Below are 21,746 nucleotides of genomic sequence, written 5' to 3'. Positions count from 1 at the left end.
ATGTGACATCAGTGGTTCAACCTTAATTTTATGAAGCTATGAGAATACTTGTTGTGCAAAAGGGAAACAAAAATAATGTCTTTATTCAACTATTTGTTCTCTTCTGTGTCTGTCTTCGATGCACGTTCAGAAATTGTTGAATAAAGTTATAACTTTTGTTTCGTGCACAAAAAGCTTCATAACATTATGGTTGACCCACTGATAAACCATTTACCATTTTAACATTTTTTTTACTTTTCTGGGCCTTGATCATGTCAATTGTGTTGCTGTTGCTGCTCAGAAAGATCTCAGATTTCATCAAAAATATTTTAATTTGTGCTCTGAAGTTGAACAGGTTTGAAAACGACATAAAGGGAAAAAAAAGAAAAAAGAAAGGAAAAGGTTAATATCTTCACGACAAACGTCTTCAGAACCAGCCGATTTGACTTTAAACCATAGCTGACCTCATTTTTTCACTAGAAAGCCTGTCATTATTCAAGACCAGTCAAGCAGAGAGTTTTGAGATATTTGACCATTCACAAACAAGCAGAGACCAAAAAAAAAAAGACAGCAAAGGAAAAATGTTGACAGCACGATGGTTTTATCATTTGCTATGAAGCCATTTGTCCTGCTTGTCATAATTATAGCAGCAACCATTAGTCAAGAATCTAAAAAAAATACAAAACAATTCTCTCAACATAATTAGAGGCAACTACAAACATTAAACTCAGCATTGTGTCAGTCAAGGCTAAAGATTACTGCTTGCTACACACTACAGCAATCAGCATGCCAAACTCAACCAATCCACTCTAACATTTTAGAGTTGCCAGCCACTGCCAGCGATTTAAAAATTTTGATTGCCACCAGTATATTTTGCTGTATGAATATTTGAATATACAATACACCAAAATAAAGATCAGAGCCTCTACTTTACTTTTTTTTTATTATTATTATTATAAATTTGATAAAAATTTCCATTTTATTCTAGCTTAAAGCATTCTTTTTTTTTAACAACAATTGAATATAGGTTGGTCTCATAAAAATGTATAGTTTTGAGCAAAAATCTAATTCTTATCAAAAACTACATCTGGATAATATTCATTTCAATTATCAAAGTATATATCCAGTAAATTGCTTCCATCAACACCTCCAAAGCTTGCACAGACATAAACCACTCCCTGGATCAACATTTTACTCCATAACATTTTGCAGTTTTAATTTATATGCTGTCTATTGACGATGATCGCATTATTTTTAATATGCCTCTGTTTACATAAGAGATCGTTCATTTATGCGTCCTGTTCATGTGTTTTTGTTTGGGAAGATTTGTTCTCGTTCAGAAGATGTTTAATAGTGCCCCCTAGAGTATAACAGTGAAAACATGAAAAAACTTAAAAACTCGTCTTTGGCGGCGAAACATTGTCTTCTAAAAGGCAAGATAACAAGAAAGAGCTAACAGCTTCATCTTATAATTTTACGCAAGCTAATTAAATCCACCACTGGTTCTGCACAGATATTATAATCAGAGGCTCTTATAATCAAACAGCAATGTGTGTGCCATATTTGGCCCAAATGTTCCAAAGGGTTATTTATTTTCCCAGACTAGCCAGCGGTGATGTCATTCATAGTGCCCACAGGTCAATGGTCCCCAGTGTGTGCCAGTAGAAACAGGTTGTTCTGTCGGCTGAATAGTCCAATACACGAGAGTGTGTTTAAGTACACATGAACAGCATGACATCATCTGGCATGTTTCAGTGTGGAACACAAGCAGTGATGTTGGGGCTGCTATTCTACAGTAGTCTCAGATACCCACCATTTTTTTAAAGATAAATTACAGTATCTTGATAGTTTTAAGGTTTCCCTCCAAGCAAAACAGTGCCAAGAGCACTATTATGTCCAAATCGACAGCAGGCCTGCTCTTGTCAGCCAGCCAGCAGACAGGCACTACTCCTAACTCACGGCGGGTGTTTTCCTTGGATGCCTGAGATATTTTTTTTTCCCTGCCTGGATGCGGGATGCCATTGAAGCTTTCAGATCTGTTTATCAAAAGAGAATGCTACTTCGATAAAGAAAAAGAAAAAAAGAGAGACAACAGTGGAGAGTGAGTCTAGTGTACCAACTTTCCCTTTCTAATTATTACAGATGCATAAATCATATTGATGCCAGGTGTTCTCATTATTTTTCTTCCTTGCTAACATAATATTACCATGGTTTCTGCTTCACTATTTAGATCAACAGCCATTTGAGGAGACAAAGCACCCCACGATGAATCATTACAGGCAGCTGTGCGCTGTTTACAATCTCAATGGTCATATTTGTGGCATGTCACTTTTTTTTATGTTTATATCTAGACATCTGAGATCTGAATCTCATGACGACTGCAAAGCACTTTGGACGTAAAAAAAAAACACCAAAGAGCCTGACTTGATGATTAGGCTATTTCTTGATTTATAGTTTTTCCCCCCAGCTGTCTGTCTGCCTGACACTGACATTGCAGATACATTACAGCAGTGATTGAGTGTAACATAAGTGGTGATACAGTACATTACGAATCTCACTGGCCTGGAGGCACTAAGGAGGCCTCTGAAATAAAAGCTGCCAACCTCCAGTCAAACACCCTCAAGGACAAAACCTGGCAGGTTCACAGGTTAACACAATCAAAACAAACCCAAAATTTGTTCCAAGGAACCCAAAAGAAGATATTTTGAAGAATGTTTCAGCTACTTTTGTCCTGGCAATGACTGGGGTCCAAAAGAACACTGAACCAGTTTCTTTAAGTCTATATTGGACTCCACTGATTTTCATTATACAGTATGTGACCCTGGACCACAAAACCAGACATACAGTAAGTAGAAGTATATTTATAGCAATAGCCAAAAAAGATTGTATGGGTCAATATCATACTTTTTTTAATGGCAAAAATCATTACTATATTAAGCAAATATCATATTACATGAAGATATTATGTAAATTTCCTACCGTAAATATATTAAAACTTAATTTTTCATTAGTAATATGCATTGCGGAGGACTTCATTTGGACAGCTTTAAAGACAATTTTCTCAATATTTTGATTTTTTTTCAAATTCAAATAGTTTTATCTCAGCCAAATAGTGTTTGGAAAGCTTATATTTATTCAGCTTTTGGACATACAGGTTGGGAACAGAATAATGTTCAGCACATGACGACAGTATTTTCATTTTTGGTGAACTATCCCTTTATGACATCACTGAATTCAATCATATGGTGGTCACGTGGTGCAAAACCAACAGTCTCATAGAATGACAGAGACAAGTCAAATTTTTTTAATGTGATGTGAGAAAAATGTACTAAATAATATTATTAAATTCTGGTTAGTGAATAAGCACAGTCCTTCATCCAAGACTTTAAGACTTAGCTACAGTATGTTATTCACTATAAGGCATTTAATAATAAATACAATGGAAAAGACAAATGTTTGTTTTCTGTTATCCAGCATGTGATAATCTTGTGTTTTATGGAAAACATGAGCATTAGCCAAATATGATCTCCTACAGGGTTAGTATAAATATATATATATATATATATATATATATATATATATATATTGTGACGAGCACTCCCAGAGGAATCAGCGTCGCCCTGGAAACCAAACCAAAACACCTGCACGTCCTCGTCACCGGCTGATCGGTCACAGCTGCTCCCCATCAGCCAGCACATTGAAAAGCAGCACATCTTGCACTGAGAAGGGGTTCTCAAACAGAACGCGAAGCTGGACTAACCCCTCTCTCCTATCCCCACAGAAAGCAGCGAGTGACCGACAGCCCACACCCTTTGGAGCACGTCTGGACACCCACTTTCCCCTTGATTGGCACAGAGGAGCACGGAGAGCACACGGGGAGCACCAACCAGCGGAAAGCAGACCAGGACACTTCACCAGGCACCCTTCACTTTTCAATAAACCCACCCTCCGGGGCTTTTGATTTCACGTACCTCTTGTCGAGTGGTTCTTCACCCCGTGACAGTGGTGGAGAATGCAGGCAGAACAGTGAGGAATCACCGACAAGGTCACCGCCCCAACTCCTAATTTTTTTTTGCTTTCTGTCAGCAGCACCACGGAAGGCGGCACGCGCGGCCCCGCGATGGAGGACGTCTTACAACGCCTCGCTGAGGTTAGCATCCGCCAGCAGCAAATAGCGGAACACCTCGCCACTTGCCTGGGCAGGACGGAGGATGAACTCGCCGCCGTCCGGGCGGCCGCGGCCCAGCGCGTTCTGCTACCTGAGCCTCGGGCACAAGCCACCCGTCTGTTGCCCAAGATGACGGCCGATGACGATGTGGAAGCCTTCCTTCAGGTCTTCGAAAACACTGCCCACCGAGAGGGATGGCCAGAGGACGAGTGGGCACGTGCGCTGGCACCCCTACTCACCGGTGAAGCACAGAGGGCTTACTTCTCGCTTCCCCTGACGAGTGCCGACAGTTATGTCGAAGTGAAGCGAGAGATCCTGGCGAGGCTGGGCCTCTCCCCTGTAAGTGCCGCCCAGCAGTTCCACGAGTGGGAATACAAGCCCCGGGTGCCAGCCCGTGCCCAGGCAGCCGAACTCAGCCGCCTCGCCCAGCACTGGCTGTTGGCAGGAAACCCCACACCAACACAGGTAGCGGAACGAGTGGTGGTCGATCGCCTCCTGCGCGCACTACCTCGCGCCCACCGACAGGCCGTCGGCATGAGGGACCCACGTGACGTCCGGGAACTAGTGGAGGCGATCGAGCTGGCGGGTGCCGTTCATCCCAGCGGGGCAGGGGACCGGCTGCCGCCATTCCCCCGGAGGGTGGTCCAGGAGCGACGCCCGCTCGAAGGCACCGCGCGACCCGTCAGCAGGCCGACGGTTCCCCCACCGCGAGATGAGCCCATGCCAAGTGCCGAACCACCGTCGCCTCCGCGAGCCTGGCTGGCAGGCTGCATCCTTCACCAACGGGTGCCGGCGGGAGCCCCCGAAGCAGATGTGAAGGTGGATGGAAGACGGTTCCGGGCCCTGTTGGACTCAGGCAGTGCGGTCACCCTCATCCAGGCGCGGCTGTGCGCCCCGCGAAGCGGCCGGAAAAACTTCCTACCGATTACCTGTGTGCACGGAGACACTCGTCAAGTACCGGCCCGTGAAATGGTCATTTCGTCCCCCCAAGGCACCTGGCCAGTGGAGGTAGGCCTGGTGAAGGACCTGCCTGTGGCCGTACTGCTTGGAAGGGATTGGCCCGGCTTCGAGAAGCTGCTGTCCGCCGCTACCCAGCCTGCCAGCCCCAAGGGGAACCGTCGAAGACCGAGGCGGCCGCCTGGACCCCGCCGCCGACCGGCCCTGCTCGTCTCCGACAGTGGGAGAGAAGGTGAGGCCCCCTCCCAATCTACTAATCTGTTTTATGATGTCTACCAACAGGCCGCTGGAGGGGGCTCTTTCGCCAAGGAACAGCGGGAGGACGACCGACTCAAGCACTGTTGGAGCCAGGTGCGAGTCGTGGATGGAGAGGACGTCCTCCCCCGGCCCCACCCTCTCCCACATTTTGTCGTAGAGAATGGCCTGCTGTATTGTGTCGCCCAGCGTAGGGGGGAGGAGAAAAAGTTACTAGTTGTGCCTCGTGCCAAGACCGAGACCATTCTGGAGCTGGCCCATTCCCACCCCATGGCAGGACACCTCGCGGCAGCCAATACTGCCCAACGCATCCGCGACCGTTTCCATTGGCCGGGCCTGGACGCCGAGGTAAAGCGGTTCTGCCAGGCCTGCCCGACCTGTCAGGCCACGTCGCCCCGGACTCCTCCCCCCAGCCCGCTCATCCCGCTGCCTATCATCGAGGTGCCCTTCGAGCGGATTGGAATGGACATAGTGGGGCCGTTGCCGAAGTCTGCCCGAGGGCATGAGCACATCCTGGTCATCGTCGACTATGCCACCCGGTACCCAGAAGCAGTCCCCCTGCGGAAGGCCACCGCAAAGTCCATCGCCCAGGAGCTGTTTCTGCTGGCCAGCCGAGTCGGCCTCCCCTCAGAGATCCTGACTGACCAGGGAACCCCCTTTATGTCCCGGCTAATGGCTGACCTCTGCCGGCTGCTGCGGGTGAAGCAGTTGAGGACCACTGTTTATCACCCCCAGACTGATGGCCTCGTAGAGAGATTTAACCAGACCCTCAAGCAAATGCTCAGACGTGTGGCGGCGGAGGACAAGCGGGATTGGGACCTCATGATCCCCTACGTGCTCTTCGGGATCCGCGAAGTTCCCCAGGCCTCAACTGGCTTCACCCCCTTCGAGCTCCTGTTTGGCCGTCAACCCCGGGGCCTCTTGGACGTGGCCCGGGAAGCGTGGGAGCAGCAGCCGGCCCCGCATCGTACCGTCATCGAACATGTCCGGCAAATGAGGGAACGGATCGACCGAGTGATGCCGTTAGTCCGGGAACACCTCACCAGGGCCCAACAAGCGCAGCAACGTCATTATGACCGGACAGCCCAGCCACGGGAGTTCCAACCGGGAGACCACGTCATGGTCCTGGTCCCCAGCTCCGCCTGCAAATTTCTGGCCTCCTGGAAGGGGCCCTACTCGGTCGTCGAGAGGGTTGGACCGGTCACTTACCGCCTGAGACAGCCGGGACGACGGCAGGCGGAGCAACTCTACCACGTCAACCTCCTAAAGAAATGGGTGGGGACCCGGGACCAAGTAGCTGCCCTAAGCCTCACCGAGCCCGTGGTTGTGGATATCAACCCCCACCTTTCGGCTGCCCAGAAGACGGAGCTGCAGCACCTGGTCAGTCAGTTCCAGGATGTGTTCTCCTCTCAGCCCGGGCAGACCAACGTGCTTCAACACCATATCCGGACGCCCCCAGGAGTCGTCGTTAGGCAACGGCCCTACCGAGTCCCGGAGGCTCGTCGGCAGGCTATTGAGGAAGAGGTCCAACAGATGCTAAAGTTGGGGGTAATAGAACCATCCCGGAGTCCGTGGTCCAGCCCCATTGTGATGGTCCCAAAGCCGGATGGCACCCTCCGCTTTTGTAACGACTTCCGCCGCCTGAACGAAGTCTCCGAATTCGACGGGTACCCCATGCCTCGGGTGGACGAACTGCTGGACCGGCTAGGAAGGGCCCGGTATATCAGCACCCTAGACCTAACCAAGGGCTATTGGCAGGTACCGCTCTCCGAGGCCGCCAAGCCGAAAACCGCCTTCTCCACCCCCAGTGGCCACTGGCAGTACCGGACCCTTCCCTTCGGCCTACATGGGGCCCCCGCGACGTTCCAGCGGATGATGGACATCCTCCTGCGGCCTCACCAAGCTTACGCGGCCGCCTACCTGGATGACGTCGTGGTCCACTCCGAGGCGTGGGACGAACATCTGGATCGTCTGCGGAGGGTGCTCTCGGAGCTCCGGCGGGCTGGACTTACCGCCAACCCCCGAAAATGCCACCTAGCCCTCTCTGAGGCCAAGTACCTGGGCTATCAAGTCGGCCGAGGACTCATCCGGCCGCAAGACAAGAAAGTTGAGGCCATCCACGCCGCACCAAGACCGGAGACAAAGACCCAGGTACGAGCCTTCTTGGGGTTGGCGGGTTATTATCGTTGTTTTATCCCCAACTTCTCCTCTTTAGCCGCCCCCCTGACAGACCTGACCAGGAAGGGGCAGCCGGAGAAAGTATGCTGGACCCCGTCGGCGGAAGAAGCCTTCTCCCAGGTGAAAGCAGCACTCACGTCCTCGCCGGTACTCCGCGCCCCGGACTTTAGCTGCCCCTTCCTGCTGCAGACGGATGCTTCCGACACAGGACTAGGAGCGGTCCTCTCCCAAATTCAGGAAGGTGAGGAGCATCCGATCATCTACATCAGCAGGAAGCTGTCCCCCGCCGAGAGGAAATACGCCGCTGTGGAGAAGGAAGCCCTGGCCATCAGGTGGGCAGTCCTGGAGCTCCGGTACTACCTCCTGGGCCGCAAGTTCACCCTGGTAACCGACCACGCGCCCCTACAGTGGATGGCCCGCGCCAAGGACACCAACGCCAGGGTGACTCGCTGGTTCCTAGCGCTCCAGGACTTCCACTTCGAAGTCCGCCATCGAGCTGGGGCCGCCAACGCGAACGCCGATGGCCTCTCCCGGATCTGGACAGCTTATGCAGGTCTGTCAGGGGTCATTCCCCACCCTCCCCTAATCTCACCCCTACTTTCTACATGTCTTCGCAGGACCAGAACGACGCTTAGGGGGGGGGGATGTGACGAGCACTCCCAGAGGAATCAGCGTCGCCCTGGAAACCAAACCAAAACACCTGCACGTCCTCGTCACCGGCTGATCGGTCACAGCTGCTCCCCATCAGCCAGCACATTGAAAAGCAGCACATCTTGCACTGAGAAGGGGTTCTCAAACAGAACGCGAAGCTGGACTAACCCCTCTCTCCTATCCCCACAGAAAGCAGCGAGTGACCGACAGCCCACACCCTTTGGAGCACGTCTGGACACCCACTTTCCCCTTGATTGGCACAGAGGAGCACGGAGAGCACACGGGGAGCACCAACCAGCGGAAAGCAGACCAGGACACTTCACCAGGCACCCTTCACTTTTCAATAAACCCACCCTCCGGGGCTTTTGATTTCACGTACCTCTTGTCGAGTGGTTCTTCACCCCGTGACAATATATATATATATATATATATATAAATACATGTATAAAAACCATTGCAATCTGTATCATGTCAAATAATCATATGGGTTTAACAGAAGGGATATTATCAGTGATAATTGTGTATAGTAAAAAACAAGTGCTTTGAATATGTGACATGATGCGTTTGTTTTAGGTTCAACACAACTGTTCAAAGAAACCTGCAGGTATCCAATTTAAACAAATGAATCTGGTTGGAAAAAAAGACACCAAACCAAAGAACACAATTAAACAAATCTGTCAAAAGACCCAAAGCAACTCAAATACAGTAAAGGCAGCTTTGACAAACACAATCAAAGATACACTTTTAAAAGCTTGACTTCACAGCACCAAGCACGTCATCGCGACAGATTGTACTGTGTAAAAAGCCATGAAAAGTCTGTTTACATGCACTTTTCATACTCTTCCATGGTGGGCAGCATTCACATGATGTCATCTGTCAGAATCATTGGCGATAATATTTTCATCAACTTTCCCAGTGTGTTTTGATTTCCCTAAAACAACAGAAACCGCATGAACATGACCGGTTTTATTGTGCTGGCATAACTAACATTAACTAATAGATTTTTTTTAATAACCTGCCGTCCACCACACAAAGACAAGTGCTAGATATAAAGCTAAAGTACCTGGAGAAGCATTGTGTGTGCATGACATAATATTAGGTCTGAACTTGTGGAGCTTAAATGGGCTTTTCATGGCACGCTGTAGCACACCAACTCTCATTGATTACATTCGCTCTTCAGCTGGATTTAATAAAAGTGTTCATCTCTCAGTCTGACCGTAAAATCTGAGCTCATAAAGCCATGTCTACCTTTTTGTAGGTTTGCTGAGATCACAGAAGGTTGATTAAAACAATAAAAAAATAAAAATAAGAATAAAAAAAGAGCTAAAACTAATAAAGTCTCTTAATTAGCCCCAGGAGAGTGTGTCGTGGTTCTGGGTTTTACAAGTTGGATGAAACATGAGCAAACAGGCATTTAGTAACTAACACAGTCCTTGTAGTTTATTAAGATTTTTTAAAGCTCAAAATTCTCTCAAGAGTCTCTTACAATCTTTTAATCTTTTGGAAAAAGTATAAATTAACTTAAGTAGTTTTAATAGTAGAGATCAACCGAAACCGCTTGTTTATAACCGCTATTACAGTTATTTTTTAATTGCATTTTTTCAATTGTGTTGAAACACAATCACAAAATATCCTTTTCACTACACAAAATAAGTGTTTCATCTATACTATGAATGTTTAATTCACAGTAGGGCTGGGCGATATAACGAATATTAGCGATAATATCTGAATAATTTTGACGACGATGTAAAATTTGAAAATATCGTGAACATCGAATATTTGAAATTCAAGCATACTTTCCCAAAAGAACGTGCAAAATATGGGCTGAAATATGTGCCACCAGAAACTGAATTTGAATTGCTAAAGTTGAATAATTGCATTGAATAACTGAATTTGAAAACATAATTTGAAAGTGAATTGTTTAATTTGAATCATTGCATTGAAAAACTATATAAACTATAATTACTATAATTTTAAATTGTATTTATTCAAAAACTGAATCTGAATTGTAGTCCAATAAAATGTGTCCAATAAAATTTGATCCTCACTGAAAATTTAACTCTCTATATATCTTCACATTCACTTCTCACAATTCAGATTCAGTTCTCAAATTCAATTTCGAGTTACTGAGACAGACATCTGGGTGATTGGAGGATGAAGGATGAGCAATCGAGCACAGATCATTAGCGCATAGGACTCCTCTTGGGTCAATCAGCACCTGTTTTGGAGTATAGTACGTACCCGCCATGAAACAAGAAGTGCTTGCCTTGCCGACCAGGGGGGCAGGGTTTCATATTTTTTTGAAGCATCCCTGGGCACCGCCTTTGTGCTAGCGGACCCCTACTTGCTGTTAGCATTCCATTCACTCCCATTCATTTTGGCGTCACTCTCATGTGTCATGAGAAATCGATTAGGACCCCGAGTGATCCCATTGGCTCAATGAACATTTAATGGGTATTATTTTTTTGCGCTTGATTACAATTCCTGCAAAATCGCGTTTTTATTTTTGTCGTTTGAACTTTGCTATAATGACCATTAATGTCAATGTAAATTTACACTGTTAATCTACATGATATAATATTGCAATTGCTTGTGCAGAACCGTGTTATTGTTATATTATATAAAGTACTATATTATATTGTGTAACACTAATATTATATTGATTTTACATAAAGTATGCCAGTTTGTCTTTGATTATTAAAGTTTTCATTTGATTGTCCGCCGGTTCCCGTCTCCTTCTTCCCGATAATTATGGAGTTTTTATTGTTACACAATTATAATATAATAACTCTACAGAGTTTTTTTTTATTTTTTTTTTGCATATAAATGTTCAAGCTATATGCACACTGTCAATGTAAGACATTTATAAATTTTTCGAAATACATAACATTTCAAAGAATCTTTACAGAAAGACATACTGTTGTGTATGGCAGATACTGCTTTTTGTGATCAGCCTCAAAAATCCCGATCGGAGCACCCCTACCTAAAACTGCTATTTGTGAACATACAGCAAGACACAAAAGGAAAGGAATTTATCAGAATCAGAAGAAGGGAGACCGATGAAATCAAACATAAACACAATTTAATTGCAGAAATCAAAGAACATCAGGTTTAACATAAGCATCATTTGTCAAACCCACCTGCTTGTACAGGAACCTATTGCCAATTTTAAAGAATTCAGAAATGAATTCAGTCCAATATACATTTGTTTGTGGTGATGATGGCATCCTCTAGCCTTCTCCCAAGATTGCTGGAACTAATTGCCCTCACATCTGCCACAAATTTGTTAAACATGTGTTTGTTCAAAATAGTAAGAACGGCTGAGGTGCTTCATGCAACAATCACTATCCAGTGTTTAACCTGTGTGTGCGTTCACACTGGTTCAGCCCTCATGTTTGGAAAAACAGCAGTTGTGTGATTTAAACAGGCGGGGTTGTCAAAATAGTTCATTGCTGAAGTGCCTGAACCTGCTCGTTTATACAGTAAAACTTGAAACAACAGCGGCTCCCAGAGGGAAACACTGAACATCAAACATATTGATAAAACAACATTTCCTATGTCTGAGAGAAAGTTTATATTTCAATCACTTATTTTAAGATCACATCTTAGATCAAATTTTTTTTAAAGTTAGACTAGATTTACCATTTAACATTGCAAAAAAATATATTCAAACATTCAAATTAGCAACAGTAATGGCCAGTCAGGCACCTTGTAACGCGCTATTCTCAAGAAGTGTGAACAAACGAACATAATACTCTGTTAGGTACAATAATTAGATAAATTAATTACATTTTGACGTCTTACCTGTCAACAGCATCCCAGAGCCGCTCTCCTCATCTGGTGCTTCAGTTGGACCGCTGTTCAGGACGGAGGCTTTTACAAGAGTAAATAAAACAGCTGTCCACAGTACTGATGCGAGCATCATTTCTGCCTAATTTATAAAGCCAAAAGACGGGCACTGTGGTTGTTCATCGCATTTTAATTGCTAAGAGGTTAATGAGAACCGTCTGAGGACGTTACTAATGTAGTGGCGCCTGTCTACCGTTGAAGTTTGACCGCTTTACCGACGCGCCTCAACGTCACTGTGCTCACCTTGGGAACACCGAGCGCTTGCGTTGCCGCAGAACACCTTCATCACCAGTACAGTATTTGCTCGAGGGGCTCCGCCCACACCCTCGCCACAGGCCAATGAAAAGCAGCATCTCAAGTCTCATTAACATCTCAGTGCTCGAGGAGGACTGTGCTTTCTTTTACTGTATGGGACTGTGCAGGACCATAGTAATTATGAAATAATCAAATAATGAAATTAAAAATAATAAAAAAAGTTAAAATAATCATAATACGCCACTTAATAATATAAAAATAACATAAGTTATGATATAGACTATATTACATATGACAATATACACATACGAGCGAGTGCTGAAGTGTTTTAGTGCAAACATGTTCGACTTGTGCTTTAGCTTATGTACAAATCTAGTTGAAATGTATGAATTATGAAATTACTTGTTATTATTCATTTAAAAGTCAATCTAAATAAAAATATCTGCTGGCAAATAAGTATATATATATATATATATATATATAAAAATAACAATTAATATTAACAATCTAAAATATATTCATCTAAATATTATTATTATTTAGACATTAGGCTGATGATACACAGGGCAACTTTTTTGGGCAAAAAGTTGCCCAGTGTATCTTTTTTGTTGTTGTTGTCTTTTGCATTTTATATGTTCAGCTTTTTCCATGACACAAATATTTTGTATTACCCAAAAAAAAAAAAAAAGATTAAATGAAGGCAACAATTTAAAAAAAAGTTTTATTTCCATATATCTCTCAATTCAGTGATGCATTTTCATACAAAATGTAAATGGTAGAAATGAGACTGATAAGAGTCAATGAGCGGAAATATATGTCATCATAGATCGATCATCAGATCACAGGAGTGAGGCATCTGTCGTCTCTGTGCATCGCTCCACTGTTTTCAACATCTCTTACATCAAACTGAGAAGAGAAGGGTCTTCTAATTTTCTCCCAGAAATCCAGGGCTAAGTGTATCAAAGATTCTTTCTAAAAAAAAAAAAAAATCACCAGCCAATTAACTCCTCACAGAAAAACATGGATGAAGGTATAAAATTTCCTACATGCACATACATATGACATCATAACATGCAAACATGACATCAGCCTCAGGCCAGTTGGACAAAGCGTACAGCACACTGACACAAACTAGTGCTGTAATAAATTTGGCACCTGGCATATATATGTGTGTGTGTGTGTATTTTTTTCTGTTTTTATTTACTTTTTTTTAAAGAGGAAAGGTGATGTATAAATAAAGGGAAGCCAAAGATCTATTAGGTTCACAACACTCATCTCCATCCCAAAACGGAAATGTTGGCCAAAAGTAGTAGTTCACTAAGACATCACATACTGTAAAAAAATAAAGAAATCAAATGTCTTTACATTAACCTTTCTTTTTGCGACAGGTTGCGTAACACAACATCAATTCCCAACCTATAGTCCAACCAGTGGGCTACAAATACCATTATATTAATTTTTATACTTTCAGAGGGCACATCAATATCAAGCACAATCAGCAATGCATCTGCATTAAAATCTGGCATTTTTAGGTGAGCTACTCTACACATCCTGTATATATAAAGATCTCTGTGAAGCAATGAATTGGTCCCATTGGTGCTAAAGCTAGTTTGTGTTGAGTGCAGGTAAAGCTACAGGATGAGGAGCAGTCCTAAAGTGTCATTTTGTTGCATAGCCCCACAGTACTTCAACAGTCAACCTTTTCCCTGCATTTAGGTTATAAAGCACAACAGTCGAGTTTCACGGGTAAAAATTCCATTCATTTTCTCCATAGCAACATTCTTAAGCAAAAATTCCTGGTAAAGAACTAATGTACCACTCATAATCCTGTGAAAAGATTTGCCAATCATGAAAATCGTGCAAGATATGATTCATTTATTTAGTTTTGTTCCAGTAGCTTTATTACCTAGCAAGTTTTATTTTTGTACACTGTTTTGCCTTAAATACATTTCTGCTTGAAATTCCCATAAAGACAATGAATGGTAAAACACTTCCAGAAGCAAGACCGTAGAAAACAGACAGCCACTGTTGCGCTCTATTGCAGGCTCACCCTAAAAATACCACCATGTAATAAACTCTTCAGACAGAAAAGACACAGCTGAAGTCGACAAACTGAAGACATGGGCAGGATCAGAGAATAATCCATATTCTAAATAAATCGACCTTAATTTAACTCTCATCAAAAACATTACAATATCTTACTACACTCTTAAAAATAAAGGTGCTTAAAAGGTTCTTCACAGCGATGCCATAGAAGAACCAAGCAGTTAAAGGTTCTTTAAGGAACCATCTCTTTCTAACCTTCTTTCGCCACAAGGAACCTTTAAACAGAAAGGCTCTTAAATGTTAAAGGTTCTTCATGGAGCCATTTAGACAAAAAAGGTTCTTCTAGGGCATCGTGAAGCACCTTTAATTGCGAGAAAACAACATATTCTCTATTTCAGATAGTTTGCACTGAATCTTTTGTGATTAAAAGATACAAGAGAAAAAGGACAAAGTGCTTCAAATCTGTCTCACCATCTTCCTCAATTACTGAAAAAGAAAGACATGAGCTCATGATATGCCCTCTGGAAACAACACTGACATCAACAGCAACCAACAAACACAACCTTTCAGTCTTCTATAACTCAACTGCATTACCTTTATAATATACAGTAGCATCTACAGTATCTCCCCCTGAATCATTTCAGTAACACACTCAGAAAAGACCGACATCATCAACATCCACCTAAACTTTACAACACTACAGTCTTTGTTTTGTGCAATCTCTTTCCTCAAACACATGCTCAAGTACATCTAAGAAACAAATATCAGTGACATTTAACCTACAGCGTACAGAATCTCTTCATTGCCTTTTTAGGCCAAATGCTTTGTAATGCATCACGCACCAATGTGGCAATAAAATCTCAAAGTTTAGGCACTTGGTATCTTACCCCTCGAGAGTAAGACAAGGATTAGACCTTACGTAATGTCCAGATACACTTGGATCATTTACAAGGTACAAAATGGAACACTGTGAAAAGATATTCAATCTACTGCAGTCTGATAGAAAAGTGAGTTTAATTTGGCCTTTTTTCAGTAGGTGGGAGCACACCGTCCGTTCCACTCAAGCTAGAGAAAGAAGTAGAATTACTGCAGCACAAACCTTAAGGTTGTGTGTCCACCAAATAGTTTTTAGCCACTGAAAATGCCAGCAACTCTTTTGAAAATTCCCAGTTGAGTGCTTCCATTGGTGCAGCATTTAGCAGCTTACCTGGTAGATCCAAGACGACTAAAATGTTACTTACTCAAGTAATTTTTTTTCATGTTAATGTTGTAATCTGTGGGTGTCAGACGATGGTTATTCAATTATTATACAAGTAGAATGTGATGGTTGGTTGGTGTTGTATTTGTCCTGCCCATCCTCTAATGGAAATAGAATGTTAACGTAAAAAGTAACAGTGATGCATGCTACATTTTACCCAAAGATGAACACTGTTCAACTCTCAACATCAAGAAACACTGAGCTTGGAACAGACGCTTGCTGCCACGTCACACTAAAACGTGGTTCTTCCACTGCGAACAATTGAAATGATATGCTCCATTCAGAAAAAAACTAAACGTTTTTGGTGGACACACTGCCAAAATCCCTAGAAATAACTTTTCAGTCATCGTGTCCTGTGCAAAAAGAACCTCTCAACAATCTCAACAAATCTCAACATCTAAAGGTCTAACTTTTTCCACACAACTGTTTTCACCATAGCTTGTGTTTTTGGGGGTCTTCCTCTCTGAGGTCTGAGGTCTCGATCACAATCAAAGCTGATGTGACCATCTCCCTGCATGTGACCCTTGTGGAATCAGCCCTAATGAAATTAACAGAGGTGGGGAGAGCCACTTGAGGCTAAACTATTCAGTTTGAAACCTATCAAGACCTCCAAGTTCTTTCCATCTGTGCCGCAACTTTCGCAAACAGTAGCAAGGACGTCTGTAAACAAGAGAAGAACACCTTTATAAAACCATATTGGCTCAAGCTGATGTTAAACAGTTGTAATAGTGTAAACTGCAGACAGAACTCTTGTTTCCCTCCAAAACTTGGCTCCTCCTCTTAGGGCAAAGATGATAAAACTCACGCTAGATTGAATCATGCTAACACCAGTCATCTCTCTCAGTCTCCTGGTAGCTTCCAGATGCTCTACCGCCCGACCCAGGCGCCATGTTTACTCCGAGGGAATAGTGATAACCGTTGGGAACTCCGCTCTGGCTGCGCGACAGCAGCGTGGAAGTGTGGGCCGCACCTGATGAAGTGTGGACGATGGAGGCTGCAGTCCTAGGGGAGCGGCCTGTGCAGTACGTGCTCAAGGCATCGTGGAAGTCATCCGATTCAGACAAGTGCGAGTCTTGCTGGGGGGGACCTAAGTTGGGGTCAGAGCCGATACGAGTGACAGGCACAGGAGATTGGCGGTGGGTGCTACCACTGAGTAGGGCGTCGTGCTCTGACAGGCCACGACTAAGGCGAGTGGGGCAGGGCCCTGTAGACTGGACAGTGTTGAGCTGGACTGGAGAGGAGTTGGCAGTCTTGTAGGCAACAGCGGGCCGAGGGGTAAGGGGCGTTTGTGGGAGCTGTCTACGCCCGCGGCAGGGTGTGCTAGTGCCTGAGGTATGAACGATTGAAGTTCCTTTAGCAGTGTTAACTCCCTGAAACACAATGGAGAGAAGAGAAAGAGTAAGTCATTACCACACAGCAAAGTACAGAAGCTAAAGCGACTGAGGGAATCCACCGGACCTGTTTAAGCCTGTTTGGGTCATGGGGTTCTCCTGGCGATGTGGATCTGCTAGGCCCGGCGGACACGCTGTGGCCTTGTTCATGGCTGCCGTAGCGGTCGCAAGAGTAGTATCGCTGCTTCCTTTCCACCGCTGAGGATGAATGGTGCTTCCTCTCGTGAGAACGGCCGCGGTCTCGCTCCCGCGCTCGTTCCCTAGGCAGTGGCTCACTGTTTGGATCTGCTGTTGTATATAAAAATACATCACACATATTAATCAGCCATGTCCTATTCACAGCTAAATTGTGCATTTTTTTTTTGATGTTCAAATATGATGTTCTGTGGCTCTTTTAAACCTTTCTTGTTTTAGTGTTGTGACAGGCTCAACATAGCAACAGTGGCGTGAGAAAGTTAAAGTGGGACTGTCAGTGAAACAAATGAGCGGGATCTGTTTGCCCAACAAATGGAAGACAGAGAGGGGTACTTAAAAATCAATCATTATTTTTGTGGTTGTTTTGTGATTTAAGTAGTGCAAAAATTAAAACAATTTAAATAAAAATAATTTACTATATCTATTAAATGACATATACAATCTACTGTTCAAAATATAAAAAATATATTTTTAATTTTTTTGGAGCAAAAAGTCTTTTATGATCACCAAGGTTTTATGTATTATATATAAAACTGTAATACTCTAAAATATTATTACAATTTAAAATAATCATATTCTATTTTAATATATTTTAAAATCTAATTTATTCCTGTCATGACAAAGATGAAATTTTGGGTTGTTTGTTTACTCAAAAATGTGTAATTTCAAATGAAATTAAATGATTAATTATTGTTTTCTAATTTTCTCTGCTTATATCCTCCCCCTATAAATGAATGTAACTATACACTGGGGCCATTTAACTGGTCTGTAAACATTAGACACTGCTGCCCGACACCAACCCAAAACCACTATGAACTCAAAACACCAGAGGGCACTTATACATCACCACAAAAGAGCTGGTGACTTGTGTGTGTGAATGTGTGGGCCCTGCATTTTGGTGCTGTTGTGATCTTTGACTACAGAGAAAACAAAAACATGTAGAGGAAGATGTATGTGGGTGTCTGTATGTGCTTGAAATCCGAGTACAAACACACCCAACTAAAATGAGCTTTCACTGGACTGATATATTGCTCTGTTTCAGCTCAGTCAAAGCTGACTGATCTATTAACAGCAGAGCAAGACTCCAGCTGAGAAACATGTTTGTGTTCCAGTGTTTCTAAGAACAGAATGAGAGGAGCAAGAAAGAAAGAGAATCTTGTAATAAAGAAATAATTGGTGGTTCATTTTGTCATCCCGAGAGCGCTCTCCTCGTGAGCAACCACAAGTTGCTTTCTCCGACTGCTGACTTTTCCCAGTCATGCCACAAACTGGCCAAGAAACAAAAATCAAAAAATCAATCCGTTCAAAGGCGCATTTTCTAGTAATGGTCTGTAAGCCCCACTCGAAGTCAAAGAGAGAGGTTGACAATGTAAATCCTACACCAAAGTGTTTCAGAGAGCAATTAAGAGTTTTTTCCTCGATAACCTGAACATTGTAATCCTTAAAAGAATTTACATCAGTATGCTAAGCAAAAGAAGCTGTGATTTTCAACTAATACTTTTCTTCATAATCCTTAAAGGGGGGGTGAAATGCTATTCCATGCATACTGAGTTTTTTACACTGTTAAAGAGTTGGATTCCCATGCTAAACATAGACAAAGTTTCAAAAATTAAGTTGTACGTTTGAAGGAGTATTTTTGTTCCAAAAATACTCCTTCCGGTTTGTCACAAGTTTCGGAAAGTTTTTTCCGTGTATGGCTCTGTGTGACGTTAGATGGAGCGGAATTTCCTTATATGGGTCCTAGGGCACTTCTGCCGGAAGAGCGCGCGCTCCCGTACAGCGAGGCTGAGCACAGACAATCACTGATCAGAGCGAGAGCGTCGCGAAATGTCACAAAAGGAGTGTGTTTTTGGTTGCCAGGGCAAGACAACCCTGCACAGATTACCAAAAAAAAAACAGCATTAAGGGACCAGTGGATGGAGTTTATTTTTACAGAGCATCAACGGAGTTGTGCAAGTGTTTGTGTTTGTTCCCTGCATTTCGAAGATGCTTGTTTTACAAACAAGGCCCAGTTTGACGACGGATTTGCGTATCGTTTATTTCTTAAGGATGATGCAATCCCAACGAAAAAGGGTCACGATCGTGTGTTGGAACCGCAGGCGGTGAGTAAAACTTCTTAAAATATCTCTGCCTCCTTGTTAGTGCGTCCCCTCCCATGCTGGAGACCCGGGTTCGAGCCCCGCTCGGAGCGAGTCGTTGCTGCTGCTGCTCTCGTTCAGCTTCAGCCTCGGGATCTGATTCTGGATCATAAATAAACAGCTGAATCTGACTGTTAGGCCGGTGACACACTGGCTGCGTGGCGTGATGCTGCTGTAAGGGGAGACCGTTGACAGACCAGGCTCATGTCTTCATTACAACAATATATACTTTTTTTTACACACCTACACCTACGCCTACTGATAAAGGACACCGTCAAAAGTATTGACGGCAAAATAGATTATGTTTGACAGGTGCAATATTTGAAAATCGATAATTTTTTTTTTTTTTTTTATTACATTTATATCTGAATTTATGTCAACCTATAGACTTTCAAATATCAAAATATCAGGAATTCATATGTATTTGTGTACAAAATGACATTTAAACACATTTTCCTATTATATTTTGCCTGGAAAAGCTTCCAACACGCGCCCGTGTCGCGGTAAAAATAGGCGTCGGTTCTATTTCTAGCAAGCAAGCGTTTGCCGCGTGGCTCGAGCCGCGCCTGAGCAGGCGGTCTGTATGCTCTAACCTGTTAACATGGGAGCCGAATTAAAAACCGACACACCACGCGGCTGAGACGCTTGCACCACGCATCCAGTGTGTCGCCGGCCTTAGCCATGGTTTGTTTTGGATGATAGTTTTTCCCTCACGGTAATGTCACAGCTTCCACATGCTCTCAACGCAAAAGCCTACTGGCGCTCGTGATTCTTTAGCTCCGCCCACACGTCACGCCTCCAGCCGGTCGTGTTTTTCCGGGAAAAATCGGTACAGACTATCTTTCTCTTATGAATATAATAAAACTAAAGACTTTTTGGAGTTATGAAGGATGCAGTACTACTCTATAGGTAATCAAGATTAACAGGAGATTGAGTGAAAACGAGCATTTCACCCCCCCTTTAACATACTGTACCTATATATAATAAATGTCACATTTTATACAAAATTAATAATATAAATAATAATATAATATAATATAATATAATATAATATAATATAATATAATATAATATAATATAATAGTGCCGTTCAGAGCTCATGAACCCGCCGAGAGCAGCCTCACCTGGGTCAGTTCTAATGAAACTTGCCGCTGACTCTGATGTTTCTTAAACACAAGATATTAGTCATTTTGGGTAAATCTATCAGGTATTCATCTATTATTTTTTCCAGAACAAATAGCTTTGAGTGAGGAACAAATATAATTTTTATAGTGAATATGTGATATATATATATGTTATATGTATATAGTGAAGAATGAATGCTGTATTATATGCAGTATAATATTTTTTTTTCTGTACTTTAATACTCAAACATTCCTTTGTTACTAGTTCTAAAGTGACATTAAGATGCCCCCCACCCCTAATAACTATAGTTTTTATTGGAGAACATTCAGTTCTTTAAATTCCAAATCACTGCTTCTGTTAACAATATAGTAAATATACATTATAGTTACTGTTCTGCTAATATTCTATAGGGGTCTTTTAAATATTGTTAAAAAAGGTAAGACAACTAAGACGAGAGAGATCCACTGTTCTAGGTGGTTGTTTACTAGCCCATATTAAACAGGTCCACTCTATGGCATTTCTGTGCTCTGTAATATTCCTCATTTTCTTTCACATGGATGTGATGAAAGGCTTAAAAGAATGAATGAGAAAGGAAAATCGAGCCCACCTGCAGGGGGAGGCTGCTCCTCGTTGATGGCTCGATCCAGTGATTTGTGCTTCTTGTCTCTGCGCCGCTGGCAGCGGTGATGATGATGGTGATGATGATGATGAGCTCTCTCCCTCTCTCTCTCCTGAGTGAGGGTCTGGCCCGGAGCCATCTTGGGCCTCTCCAGGTCATAATCGCTCAGATTGACCTCTCGCACCCCTCTCTGAGGATTCAATGAGGACGTAGACCGCCGCATGGGACTCACGTCTGCGATAGGCTGTGTGGTGGAAATAAAGCGAGTTAACGTGTGAAAGACGAAGAAAGTTGATGAAGGAGAGGACACATGTCTAGCACAGAACTAGAATGACAAGAGTCTCAGAGCACTAGACCTGTCACAACAGACACACAAAACCAGCTGAGCATGAAAACACACTTCCACTGAAGAGCGACGTTCAGCCCGCTCCTGCGGACACACGCACGCATCGGAGAACAGTGGAACACCGTCACGCTCGATGCAAACACTCTGCTGTTTGAATGCTGTCATCGAATCGTCTCTTACACACGGACTAGGCGGCTGGAATAGTTGCTGCATGAACTATCCACAGCCAAGCAGCGGTCACTGATCTATAAAGAGTCACTGGTGCTTGTTTAGCTTAACTGTTGCTGTTAATCTCTAGATACTATACAGCAGGTATACATGTGTATTTACAATATC

At 43.3% G+C, this 21,746-nt stretch overlaps 2 protein-coding genes across 2 annotated transcripts in view; both read right to left on the bottom strand.

Moving 5' to 3' along the window:
* si:ch211-196i2.1 (collagen alpha-1(I) chain) overlaps positions 1–12,304 on the bottom strand; it is a 70,176-nt gene extending 57,872 nt beyond the window's left edge. Inside the window, exon 1 of the mRNA XM_052588465.1 lies at positions 11,993–12,304. Coding sequence (XP_052444425.1) covers positions 11,993–12,113 — 121 coding nt within the window. The 5' untranslated portion in view covers positions 12,114–12,304. The remainder of the gene's footprint in view (positions 1–11,992) is intronic.
* A 701-nt stretch (positions 12,305–13,005) lies between these two features.
* LOC127985726 (voltage-dependent N-type calcium channel subunit alpha-1B-like) overlaps positions 13,006–21,746 on the bottom strand; it is a 105,250-nt gene continuing 96,509 nt past the window's right edge. Inside the window, exons 46-48 of the mRNA XM_052587797.1 lie at positions 21,053–21,308; positions 17,055–17,275; positions 13,006–16,966 (exon numbers count right to left, since the gene is read on the bottom strand). Of these exons, the coding sequence (XP_052443757.1) occupies positions 16,418–16,966; positions 17,055–17,275; positions 21,053–21,308 (1,026 nt within the window). The 3' untranslated portion in view covers positions 13,006–16,417. The remainder of the gene's footprint in view (positions 16,967–17,054; positions 17,276–21,052; positions 21,309–21,746) is intronic.

This window comes from Carassius gibelio, chromosome B21 (genome assembly GCF_023724105.1).
Source record: "Carassius gibelio isolate Cgi1373 ecotype wild population from Czech Republic chromosome B21, carGib1.2-hapl.c, whole genome shotgun sequence".
NCBI lineage: Eukaryota > Metazoa > Chordata > Actinopteri > Cypriniformes > Cyprinidae > Carassius > Carassius gibelio.
Note: the sequence above shows the minus strand (reverse complement) of the source record. Positions and strands in the feature narration are given on the sequence as shown.